Source organism: Dermacentor albipictus, chromosome 1 (assembly GCF_038994185.2).
Source record: "Dermacentor albipictus isolate Rhodes 1998 colony chromosome 1, USDA_Dalb.pri_finalv2, whole genome shotgun sequence".
In the NCBI taxonomy this organism is placed as follows: Eukaryota; Metazoa; Arthropoda; class Arachnida; order Ixodida; family Ixodidae; genus Dermacentor; species Dermacentor albipictus.
In genome coordinates, this window is record NC_091821.1 from 243,476,696 (window position 1) to 243,490,069 (window position 13,374).

A 13,374-nucleotide genomic window follows, 5' to 3' on the forward strand; every position below is an offset into this window, starting at 1 on the left:
TTAAGAGCACTATCATAAAACAAATTAACTTTGGCACACACCAATGCAATCAATTTCAGGCATAACTACCAATGCTGAGATCTAAGAACAGATACCTTATTATGAAAACTACATCAGCAGTTTTATTACTTCACAGAATTACTTCCTTTAAAAAAACATTACACTAGTTCAACACATTCAATAAGGGCTTTGCATACTAATACAAAAAACACTGAACAGCTCTAAAAAACTCATGCATAACAAATTAATTTCTATCTTCTGCTGCACAAATGCCGGTATATGTTGGCTTCAACCATGCCATATCTAGAAAACTAACATTTCACAGAATTCATATGTTCATTACGATAAGCTGCATGCATAGGATGTTATACAAACCAAGAAACAAAAGGCTCTTATTAGAAGTCTCAGAAAAGGCCTGTTATATTTGTATTTTATTTGCATTTTCAAAGCAACATCTCAGTTTCACTTATTATCCTGCTTTTATGAGGACAGTGGCTAGAGGCAACATCCTTAGGCTTAACAAAAATACTGAAGTATGCAAATAAACGGCATAAGCCAGTAGCCTATCTATTAAGTCACTAAAAGATGCGTGCTCAAATTTTTCTACTAAAACAAATTTGTTCTTGCTGCAAATATAATGAACAGTGCTACCTTAAATGCAAGCATTCTTGTATAGAACACACCACGAGATATCCAAGTTCTGCATCTTTAGCAAGACGAATTTGTAATTTGCAAAAAAGAAAGAAAAATATTTATAGCAAACTGTCAAGCTACAACTTTGCTGAACAATCTAAAATAATCATGCAACAATATATTTATTGTCTTTCATTGAGCTTTGAACAATGTAAAAAGGTTCTTGCTATTAAAATAAAATATAATTTTGCAAGCCATTGTGCACAATTGAGCTCCCCATAGTAAGTAAAGAACAAAGAATAGCGTACCAATTCAACTTCCTAATTAAGGTCAAGTTTGTACATCATTAAAAAGGCTATATATATATATATATATATATATATATATATATATATATATATATATACTTTTGTCTAATGGTTTTAAATGAAACAATGTAAACTGCCTTGTTGCAACTCACATGTAGCTACAGTAAAGCTTGTTTGGTAATGATTCGCACACCACAACATGCCTCGTGGGTATATAAGCAATGTGCAATAACAATTTGGATACATTGTCTTAATCTCTTCTAACTAAACTGTGCAGCATAAACATTATGCTGAGTGTAAATAATGCACTACAACGTCACAGCAAAATAACACAGCGACGCAGCTTTCGAATTCATCATTTTTCACCAGATAATGGTAAGTCTTTAATGCACTGAGGCATGAATGTTACTAACTGCATGACCTGGCTGCAAATGCAGCAGTGCCAACATGCATGCGTATGCATTATGCTTTATATTCAGTACAGCATGAGTTAGATAGTAGTGTAAGCTTGAAATATAAGCATGCTAGAATACAGTAGACTTCCTTTAAGACAAACACGAGAGGAGTGTGGCAATACAGTCCTATAAGCCAAGTTTGGTTTAACATAGCAATGAATTTCTGGAACGTTAAACAAAAATTTATAATCTAAACAGATAATCAGAAAGTTCACCTTAACGAAGATATTAAATGAAATTTCCTGTAAAATGTATGTTTTATAAAATTTATCTCTGTCAGTATTTTATACCACTGAAAAAGCAACCTGATAAACATCCATTAACACACACAAACCTTGTTGCCTCATTGACCTTTTACAGAAAAGCCAGAAGATGAAGCTCCCCGAGATATCACAGCAGAAAAGCCAGAAGAGACACCAAAGCCTGAGGAGGCACCAGAAGAAGTCAAAGTGGAAGAGGCAAAGGCAGAAGAGAAAGCTCCTGAAGAAGCCAAGATTAAAATTAAGAAGAAACCCAAAAAGCCAAAAATTACCGAAGAAGCACCTGAGGAAACTGTCATTCTGAAGAAGCCAGAAGAAAAACCAGAGGAGACTTCGAAGGAAGTTACAGAAGATGTCACAGTCTCCTTGCTGGAAAAGCCGGAAGAGGCTCCAAAGCCTGAGGAGGCACCAGAAGAAGTCACAGTGGAAGAGGCAAAACCAGAAGAGAAGGCTCCTGAAGAAGCCAAGATTAAAATTAAGAAGAAAACCAAAAAGCCCAAAATTGCCGAAGAAGCACCTGAGAAAACTGTCATTCTGAAGAAGCCAGAAGAAAAACCAGAGGAGACTCCGAAGGAAGTTACAGAAGATGTCACAGTCTCCTTGCTAGAAAAGACGGAAGAGGCTCCAAAGCCTGAGGAGGCACCACAAGAAGTCCCAGTGGAAGAGGCAAAACCAGAAGAGAAAGCTCCTGAAGAAGCCAAGATTAAAATTAAGAAGAAAACCAAAAAGTTCAAAATTACCGAAGAAGCACCGGAGGAAACTGTCATTCTGAAGAAGCCAGAAGAAAAACCAGAGGAGATTCCGAAGGAAGTTACAGAAGATGTCACAGTCTCCTTGCTGGAAAAGCCAGAAGAGGTTCCAAAGCCTGAGGAGGCACCAGAAGAAGTTAAAGTGGAAAAGACCCCTGAGGAAGCAGAACTTAAAGTAAAGAAAAAACGCAAGACGCCGAAGGTTACTGAGGAAGCACCAGAGGAAACTGTCATCCTAAAGAAACCAGAAGAAAAACCAGAGGAAGTTTCTAAGGATGCCATAGATGTCACAGTCTCCTTGGCAGAAAAGCCAGAAGAGGTTCCAAAGCCTGAAGAAGTACCAGAAGAAGTTAAGGTGGAAGAGGCCAAACCAGAAGAGAAAGCACCTGAAGAAACAGAACTTAAGATCAAGAAGAAACTCAAAAAGCCCAAGCTTACTGAAGAAGCACCTGAGGAAATTGTCGTTCTCAAGAAAGCAGAGGAAAAACCAGAGGAGATTCCTGAGGAAGTTACGGAAGATGTCACAGTCTTCTTGCTGGAAAAGCCAGAAGAGGTTGGGAAGGCTGAGGAGGCACCAGAAGTCAAAGTGGAAGAGGGAAAACCAGAAGAAAAAGCTCCTGAAGAACCAGAACTTAAGATCAAGAAACGCAAAAAGCCTGAGATTACTGAGGAAGCACCTGAGGAAACTGACGTTCTGAAGAAGCCAGAGGAAAAACCAGAGGAGATTCCGAAGGAAGTTACAGAAGATGTCACAGTCTCCTTACTGGAAAAGCCGGAAGAGGCTCCAAAGCCTGAGGAGGCACCACAAGAAGTCACAGTGGAAGAGGCAAAACCAGAAGAGAAAGCTCCCGAAGAAGCCAAGATTAAAATTAAGAAGAAACCCAAAAAGCCCAAAATTACCGAGGACGCACTTCAGGAAACTGTCGTACTGAAGAAGCCAGAAGAAAAACCAGAGGAGATTCCGAAAGAAGTTACAGAAGATGTCACAGTCTCCTTGCTGGAAAAGCCGGAAGAGGCTCCACAGCCTGAGGAGGCACCAGAAGAAGTCAAAGTGGAAGAGGAAAAAGCAGAAGAGAAAGCTCCTGAAGAAGCCAAGACTAAAATTAAGAAGAAAACCAAAAAGCCGAAAATTACCGAAGAAGCACCTGAGGAAACTGTCATTCTGAAGAAGCCAGAAGAAAAACCAGAGGAAATTCAGAAGGAAGTTACAGAAGATGTCACAGTCTCCTTGCTGGAAAAGCCGGAAGAGGCTCCAAAGCCTGAGGAGGCACCACAAGAAGCCACAGTGGAAGAGGCAAAACCAGAAGAGAAAGCTCCTGAAGAAGCCAAGATTAAAATTAAGAAGAAACCCAAAAAGCCCAAAATTACCGAGGAAGCACCTGAGGAAACTGTCGTACTGAAGAAGCCAGAAGAAAAACCAGAGGAGATTCCGAAAGAAGTTACAGAAGATGTCACAGTCTCCTTGCTGGAAAAGCCGGAAGAGGCTCCACAGCCTGAGGAGGCACCAGAAGAAGTCAAAGTGGAAGAGGCAAAACCAGAAGAGAAAGCTCCTGAAGAAGCCAAGATTAAAATTAAGAAGAAACCCAAAAAGCCTGAGATTACCGAGGAAGCACCTGAAGAAACTGTCATTCTGAAGAAGCCAGAAGAAAACCCAGTAGAGATTCCGAAGGAAGTTACGGAAGATGTCACGGTGCCCTTGCTGGAAAAGCCGGAAGAGCCATCAAAGCTCGAGGAGGCGCCAGAAGATGTCAAAGTGGAAGAGGGAAAACCAGAAGAGAAAGCTCCTGAAGAAGCAGAACTTAAGATCAAGAAACGCAAAAAGCCTGAGGTTACTGAGGAAGCACCCGAGGAAACTGTTGTTCTGAAGAAGCCAGAAGAAAAACCCGAGGAGCTTCCTCAAGAAATTGGGGAAGATTTCACATCCTCCTTGGAAGAAAAGCCTGAAGAGACTCCGAAGCCAGAGGAGGTACCAGAAGAAGTTAGCATGGAAGAGGCCAAACCAGAAGACAAGAGAGAAGTCGCCGAAGAGGAGGCTAAACTTACTATTAAGAAGCCTAAGAAAGTAAAAGTGACAGAAGAGACAGCTGAAGAGAAAGTAACATTAAAGAAGGTGGAAGAAAAACATGAAGTTCCTGAGGAAATCACAGAGGATGTCACTGTGAAATTAGAAAAAGCACCAGAGGGAGCTCCTCAGCCTGAAGAAGCTCCTGAAGAAATTACGATCGAAGAGAAACCAGAACCAGTTGAGAAAAAGGATGTTGTAGAAGAGGAGGCCAAGCTCACCATCAAGAAAAAATCTAAGAAACCAAAAGTCATTGAAGAGGCACCTGAAGAGACAATGACAGTGAAAAAGCCTGTGGAAAAAACAGAACGTCCTGAAGAAATCTCTGAGGATATCACTGTGACATTAGAAGAAAAACCAAAAGAAACTCCAAAGCCTGAGGAAGCTCCTGAAGAACTTATAATCGAAGAGAAACCTGAACCAGTGGAGAAAAAGGAGATTGTAGAAGAGGAGGCCAAGCTCACCATCAAAAAGAAGCCCAAGAAACCAAAATTCACTGAGGAGGCACCTGAGGAGACCGTTACAGTGAAGAAACCCGAAGAACAACCAGAAGAACATCCGGAGGAAATCACTGAGGATGTCACTGTGACATTAGAAGAAAAACCAAAGGAAATTTCTAAGCTTGAAGAAGCTCCTGAAGAACTAAAGATCGAAGAGAAACCTAAACCAGTTGAGAAAAAGGATATTGCAGAAGAGGAGGCCAAGCTTACCATCAAAAAGAAACCCAAGAAACCAAAAGTCATTAAAGAGGCACCTGAAGAGACAGTGACACTGAAGAAGCCTGAAGAACAGCTGGAAGAACGTCTAGAGGAAATCACCGAGGATGTTACTGTTACATTGGAAGAAAAGCCAAAGGAAACTGCAAGGCCTGAAGAAGCTCCAGAAGAACTGACGATAGACGAGAAACCTAAACCAGTTGAGAAAAGGGAATTTACAGAAGAGGAGGCCAAGCTTACCATCAAAAAGAAGCCCAAGAGACCAAAAGTCATTGAAGAGGCACCTGAGGAGACTGTTACAGTGAAGAAGCCCGAAGAACAACCGGAGGAACGTCCTGAAGAAATCAGTGAGGATGTCACTATAACATTAGAAGAAAAGCCAAAGGAAACTCCTCAGCCTGAACAAGCTCCTGAAGAGCTGACGGTTGAAGAGAAACCTAAACCAGTTGAGAAAAAGGAAGTTGTAGAAGAGGAAGCCAAGCTCACCATCAAAAAGAAACCAAAGAAACCGAAAGTCATTGAAGAGGCACCTGAGGAGACTGTTACAGTGAAGAAGCCTGAGGAACAACCGGAAGAACGTCCTGAGGAAGTTACTGAGGATGTCACTATGATATTAGAAGAAAAACCAAAGGAAACTCCTAAGCCTGAAGAAGCTCCTGAAGAGCTGACGGTCGAAGAGAAACCTAAACCAGTTGAGATAAAGGAAGTTGTAGAAGAGGAGGCGAAGCTAAGCATCAAAAAGAAACCAAAGAAGCCGAAAATCATTGAAGAGGCACCTGAGGAGACTGTGACACTTAAAAAGCCTGAGGAACGACCGGAAGAACGTCCTGAGGAAGTTACTGAGGATGTCACTATGATATTAGAAGAAAAACCAAAGGAAACTCCTAAGCCTGAAGAAGCTCCTGAAGAACTGACGGTCGAAGAGAAACCTAAACCAGTTGAGAAAAAGGAAGTTGTAGAAGAGGAAGCCAAGCTCACCATCAAAAAGAAACCAAAGAAACCAAAAGTCATTGAAGAGGCACCTGAGGAGACTGTTACAGTGAAGAAGCCCGAAGAACAACCGGAGGAACGTCGTGAAGAAATCAGTGAGGATGTCACTATAACTTTAGAAGAAAAGCCAAAGGAAACTCCTAAGCCTGAAGAAGCTCCGGAAGAACTGACGATTGAAGAGAAACCTAAACCGGTTGAGAAAAAAGAAGTTGTAGAAGAGGAAGCCAAGCTCACCATCAAAAAGAAACGAAAGAAATCAAAAGTCATTGAAGAGGCACCTGAGGAGACTGTTACAGTGAAGAAGCCTGACGAACAACCAGAGGAACGTCGTGAAGAAATCAGTGAGGATGTCACTATAACTTTAGAAGAAAAGCCAAAGGAAACTTTTAAGCCTGAAGAAGCTCCGGAAGAACTGACGATTGAAGAGAAACCTAAACCAGTTAAGAAAAAAGAAGTAGAAGAGGAGGCGAAGCTTACCATCAAAAAGAAACCAAAGAAGCCGAAAATCATTGAAGAGGCACCTGAGGAGACTGTGACACTTAAGAAGCCTGAGGAACAAGCGGAAGAACGTCCTGAGGAAGTTACTGAGGATGTCACTATGACATTAGAAGAAAAACCAAAGGAAAGTCCTAAGCCTGAAGAAGCTCCTGAAGAACTGACGATTGAAGAGAAACCTAAACCGGTTGAGAAAAAAGAAGTTGTAGAAGAGGAAGCCAAGCTCACCATCAAAAAGAAACCAAAGAAACCAAAAGTCATTGATGAGGCACCTGAGGAGACTGTGACACTTAAGAAGCCTGAAGAACAACCAGAAGAACGTCCTCAGGAAGTTACTGAGGATGTCACTGTGACATTAGAAGAAAAACCAAAGGAAACTACAATGTCTGAAGAAGCTCCTGAAGAACTGACGATTGAAGAGAAACCTAAACCAGTTGAGAAAAAAGAAGTTGTAGAAGAGGAGGCCAAGCTTACTATCAAAAAGAAACCAAAGAAGCCGAAAATTATTGAAGAGGCACCTGAGGAGACTGTGACGCTTAAGAAGCCTGAGGAACAACCGGAAGAACGTCCTGAGGAAGTTACTGAGGATGTCACTATGACATTAGAAGAAAAACCAAAGGAAAGTCCTAAGCCTGAAGAAGCTCCTGAAGAACTGACGATTGAAGAGAAACCTAAACTGGTTGAGAAAAAGGAAGTCGTAGAAGAGGAGGCCAAGCTTACCATCAAAAAGAAACCAAAGAAGCCGAAAATCATTGATGAGGCACCTGAGGAGACTGTGACACTTAAGAAGCCTGAAGAACAACCAGAAGAACGTCCTCAGGAAGTTACTGAGGATGTCACTGTGACATTAGAAGAAAAACCAAAGGAAACTACAATGTCTGAAGAAGCTCCTGAAGAACTGACGATCGAAGAGAAACCTAAACCAGTAGAGAAAAGGGTAGTCGTAGAAGAGGAGGCCAAGCTTACCATCAAAAAGAAACCCAAGAAACCAAAATTCGCTGAGGAGGCACCTGAAGAAACTGTGACGCTTAAGAAACCTGAGGAACAACCGGAAGAACGTCCTGAGGAAGTTAGTGAGGATGTCACTGTGACATTAGAAGAAAAACCAAAGGAAACTCCAATGCCTGAAGAAGCTCCTGAAGAACTGACCATCGAAGAGAAACCTAAACCAGTAGAGAAAAGGGTAGTCGTAGAAGAGGAGGCCAAGCTTACCATCAAAAAGAAACCCAAGAAACCAAAATTCGCTGAGGAGGCACCTGAAGAAACTGTGACGCTTAAGAAACCTGAGGAACAACCGGAAGAACGTCCTGAGGAAGTTAGTGAGGATGTCACTGTGACATTAGAAGAAAAACCAAAGGAAACTCCAATGCCTGAAGAAGCTCCTGAAGAACTGACCATCGAAGAGAAACCTAAACCAGTTGAGAAAAGGGAATTTGTAGAAGAGGAGGCCAAGCTTACCATCAAAAAGAAACCCAAGAAACCAAAATTCGCTGAGGAGGCACCTGAAGAGACTGTGACACTGAAGAAGCCTGAAGAACAGCTGGAAGAACATCCAGAAGAAATCAGTGAGGATGTCACTATAACTTTAGAAGAAAAGCCAAAGGAAGCTCCAAAGCCTGAAGAAGCTCCTGAAGAACTGACGATCGAAGAAAAACGTAAACCAGTTAAGAAAACGGATGTTGTAGAAGAGGAGGCCAAACTAACTATTAAGAAGCCAAGAAAGCCAGAAATTCATGATGAATTACCTGAAGAAATTCCAACAGTCACTTTAAGAAAAAGGGTCTCAAAACCTCAAGCTCTTGAAGATGTTAGTGAAAAGTTTACACTACCTCTTCAAGAAGAAGCCCCCGCCCCAAGACAATATGATGAAGTTCAAGAAATGTTTGAGCTGAAGGTGCCTCGTAAATTTAGCGCAATTGATACTGATTTCTCTTTAAAGGCAGAAGGTGAAGATCAAGCTCCACAAGAGGATACACTTCACCTTGATCTTGCTTCCAAAGAACAGGAATGCACAGTAACAGAAGCTTCAGGTAAGCCTGCAATTAAGTGCTAAAAGTGCCTGTAGATGCTCACGTTCAGATATTTCTGGCTTTGCAGATGAATTCAAGATTGTCCTTCAGCAGCCTCAAGGTAAGGATGCACTATTACTTTTGCACCTGTGATATACATCGTGAACCAAGCCATTTACAAGGATATAGGGGAAGGTTATTATGAGTAATGTACTGTATTCAACGCATCGCAATCACACATTGACGTAGAATTTGTTATTTTGAATGCTGTTTCAACTTATCCACATCATTCCTAATTACAATGTGGAGGTCGCATGTTAAATGCTTGTGACACCCCTAATGTCACATACTAGTCTACTTAGACCAAATTCTTTGGTCTAAGTAGACTATGGTTCTATTCTCATTTGCATTATAATGATTAGGATCGGCAGGTAATTATCTCCTGATGTGAATGCAGGCTGAAAAACATAAGTTTAGAAGTGGACTTTCTCTACAAAATCAATGCACAGTATGTTTAGCTTGTACCCAGGCTTGAAAAAAAAATTATTTCTCTCCACAGATGTGGCCCAATGCACAGTATAAGTCTAGCTTGTACTCAGGATTGCAAAAATAATTTCAGTATTGTGGACAGGTTCCTGAGAACCCACGCACTATAAGTGTGAAATATTTATTGGGTTTGGAATATTTATTGACAAAAAGTTGAATTTGTTGATACCTTGGGCACAGTAGTCTGGTACTCGCATTTCCAATAATCAACATAGTGTTGTATGGTTTCACTCGACAGATGCACACCCTGTTAGGAATTCAGCTTTTACGTGCAACAGCGTTAGCTCAGGGTGGAAGGAATTTATGTCTGAACGTTACTGTAAAGAAACATGAGGAGGGATACTTAGAACAGCTATGGCAGTTAGTAGCCACTATGCTGCCTCTCTGTTCAGCTGTGGCATGGTTTATGTTACTTTAGCTTCATGCGTCAGAAGTAAGCCTCCAAGCGTGTTTCTGTGCCCTCGTCAGAACAATGCATTCAATCATCAAGTTGTGATTCTTCCGAGTAAAAACCTCCATGATTACTGGCATGTGAACTTGTTAAAGAGCACTGTGAAAGATCAAGTGGAAGCTGAAGAATTGTATTCTACATGCAATTTTACGCCAACACCAAGGCAGAAGCAGAGCATCACTGCAGTTTTTATGCCTTGTGTCTCGCATGTTTTACTTTTTCTTACGTAGCTATCAACTCCATAATTACAGTATGAAGCCTCAATTCTATGAGAGCAGGAAAAAATATTAATTACGTCATATTTTAACGTGAGAATATTTATGTGTGCTAAGTGTAACGTTACTTAAATACATGAAATGGGAGGCTGGATACATCACAGAACCTGAAGGTGGTTGTCACGTGGTATAACAAAGAACTCACACACATGCTAGTTAGCCCAATGCAGTGGTTGAAGGCCATACGATAATTATGCTGTTAAAGACTGGCCACATGCTGCCAACTTGGCTCTTTCATTCCTCTAGGCCTCAATGCAGCTTTTTTCCCACTTTCATTTTCACAGCATGTACTGTTGTGGTCAGTATGAGCTGCCATGTGTGATTCATGGCCGAAGCGCTGTGCCGGTCAAGCTGATGGCGCTAACTTGCGACGCCTTCGAGCTTCGTAAGAATGCGATCCCCCCTCCCCCTTCCCACGACGCCCCATTATTTTTTATGATAGTCGACGGGCCAGTGTATTTTAGCTTCGCAAAGAAAGCAGACGATGGAAAGTACGGGAGTATGCGCACTTCTGGAAAGGTGAAACCCTCCACTTTTTTAAGCATTTCACGTTAGTGCCACCAGCAAAACTGGAATAAAGCTAAGCCAGGAGATTGCTCTGGCCCTGGCTCACGCGCTCCAGCTCATACTGAACTGGATAGTGCATGGCTGCACTTCTTTGTGGCAAAAAAAAATCAATTGAAGCCTTTATTCTGTGGTTCTCAAAATTCGAAATGACCTACTTAAACCCAAAGCCTGGTCCCCTGCTGTTGCTTCTCTGTCAGGGATGCGTGATACCAAGTGACCATCACCTCTGGTTTCTGTGACACAACCAGCTTCTCGCTTCATGTGCAAAGCCATGCTACACTTAGCTTGTCTTTTGAACTGGTACGTCACATTAAAAGGTGACATAAATAGTTATTTTTATAATCACTGAATAAACAGCAATCAGCTAAAGAAAGAAAGGAGACAAAAATTTTCTTTCAGTACTTCCTTAAAATATACTTGGTGTTTATTCAGTATAGCTGCATATAAATGAATGGAGAGATACAGGTGAAGCACAAAGAGAGTTCCCAAAGTGAAACACTACAGAATCAGAAAATTACTTCTTAAGCTTGCCTAAAAAGATATCACTTGGGCCTCGTTATAATGAATATAACGAAATAAAGAAATAATTGATATAATGAAGTAAATGCACTTACTCTTGAAAGCCCCATAAAGATCCATGTATTTCAAACCTTGTTTTAACGAAGCAAAACTATCCTGTCAATGGATATAAGGAACTAGATTCATCTTCGAAACCAAAAAAAATTACCCCACCTTTGCACGCCAAGCATATCACTTTCCGCGGGGTTGTGGTAGAGGTGAGGAAGAGACATATTTCTGCAGCCCTAATGGAAGCACGGCTCAGTGTATGTGGGGAGAGGGAAGTGTGAAGAAAGAGGCAGGCTGGTGCAGTGAGAGAGAGAAGTGGTTGAGCGTGGTTATGAGGTGGCGTTGGCCTGGTGAGCTTAAAGTCACTGTATGTGAGCCACACTGCTTGCACGCGAAAGACCTGTGCATCCACTTGTCTCTCCCTGTGGCGCACCACAAATGCTGGAGCAGCACCTAGGCGTGGCCATGGCCTCTGAAACTGTATCGGCGGTGGTGCAATCCCGGGAGGCCCGTGCAATCCTGGGGCCACATGAGGGCGACAGATCAGCTGCATAGTCGACACACCATGTGTTGTGTGCCTCACGACAAGTTTCGTTCATGTCACAGCGTGCTAGCTGTTATCCTTAATCACGTTGCTATTTCGCCAGTTTCGCCACAAATAATAGAGCCAAGTGGAAAGCGGAAACAAAAGGCCATTACGTTAGAACAGGAGCTATCGTAAAGGCTTTCGCGTCAGGGGCTAAGAAGTCGCATGTTGCACACAAAGATTCTTTCGTCATTGTTTTATTAAAAGTTCAAATCACATGTGACCACACAGCAGTCCGATGGGCCACAAAGCTGTCTTCTCTGCTCTTTAGATATAATGACATAATAGATATAACAACATAATTTCAACTCTCCCTTCAACTTTGTAATAATAAGGTTCGAGTTAAACTCTTCATGGTTAATTTTAGGAACCATTACTTAAAATGTATTGTGAAAATTTAGCAATGTTTCATGCTCTTCTAATAGTGTGGTATGATATGTGACCAAATATACATAAGGGGCGATCATACAGTTTATGACAAGGAACTACTGCACATAGAAAATACAGCATTGTAAGGAGGCTCACCAAACCACCTGAGAAAAATAATGTTACATAATATATATTAACATGACAGGAGGCAGCGCATACAGAGCTCTCCCTTATATTCTTTTTCCTGCAAGTGCAGAACACGGAGATCTCACTACACTGTAAAATGTGCCAATCTGGATATGCTATAAAATGTACCACTTAAGTAGAAAAGTGCACTGCATGATGTTAGAGCCATATGTGCTGCTCTTTCTTGTATGGTAGGTGCCAATGTATACATCAGATGATGGCTAACACTAAGAAATACACACAAACTATTAAGTGTGTTGTGTGGGAATGCATAGCACATGTTTTTAGCGGAAAATCAAAAGGTCCTGTTCCTTTATGCTTTTGTGGTGAAGCCACAATGCGTTCTCAACCAGACATCAGCCTCTGGAGTTCCTTTTATGGAGCAGTGGTTAAATTTATTGATGCCCTGTTCTCTTGTGACACAGGAAAAGACTTGCTTTTTTGTTGAGTACAGTTTGGTACTACAGCTCATACACAGTAGTGCTACTAATATAGTAGCACTATTGTGGACATGCCTGGCTCATTGACACTTGAACTGCTCTCCCCCTCTCCCCCTAGGACGTGTCAAGGTTGTTTATATCAACTCATGTGCAAATGAATGACTAATGAATAAGAATAAGAATGAATAAGAATGAGCTCATACTTCACTTTGCATCTTTACCAAGCACAGAATGGCACTAATTTTTTCTTCCTTCGTTCTAAATATTCAAATAACTTAAGACTGCTCACAAAAGCATTGCCATACATAAAACCAACTTCTAGCTGCTGACATTGAAGTTGTTTTCTCCAAGTATATTGTTTAAACGAATGTTTTTTGTCGTTTTTCTTTTTATTTATCAGACAGATTTTATTGGTCCCGTTTCCTTTACTAGTTGGTAGGCAATATGGCTACAAGTGAATGTCAGATTGTGTACCATGATGCACAAATGTGCTTATGAAAGCTCATGCCACTCAATATGTTTTATTATGAGGAAAATAGTGATTTGACCAGAAAGGCAACCTAGTTTTACTTCTGCTACAACATAATGCTAAAGTTGAGGAAGTGCAAAACAGATTTCATTGAAAAGCCATACCGGTCACTTAATCATGCTTATTCCCGAGTTGTTGCCACTGACATTAATGCAAGCATAAACACAAGGCAAAATTAAAA

The 13,374-nt window shown here is 41.2% G+C and overlaps 1 protein-coding gene across 1 annotated transcript in view; it reads left to right on the plus strand.

Annotated features, from left to right (window-relative positions):
* LOC135907952 (titin-like) overlaps positions 1-13,374 on the plus strand; it is a 284,982-nt gene that overhangs the window by 212,472 nt on the left and 59,136 nt on the right. Inside the window, 2 exon segments of the mRNA XM_070522096.1 lie at positions 1,757-8,698; positions 8,766-8,798. Of these exon segments, the coding sequence (XP_070378197.1) occupies positions 1,757-8,698; positions 8,766-8,798 (6,975 nt within the window).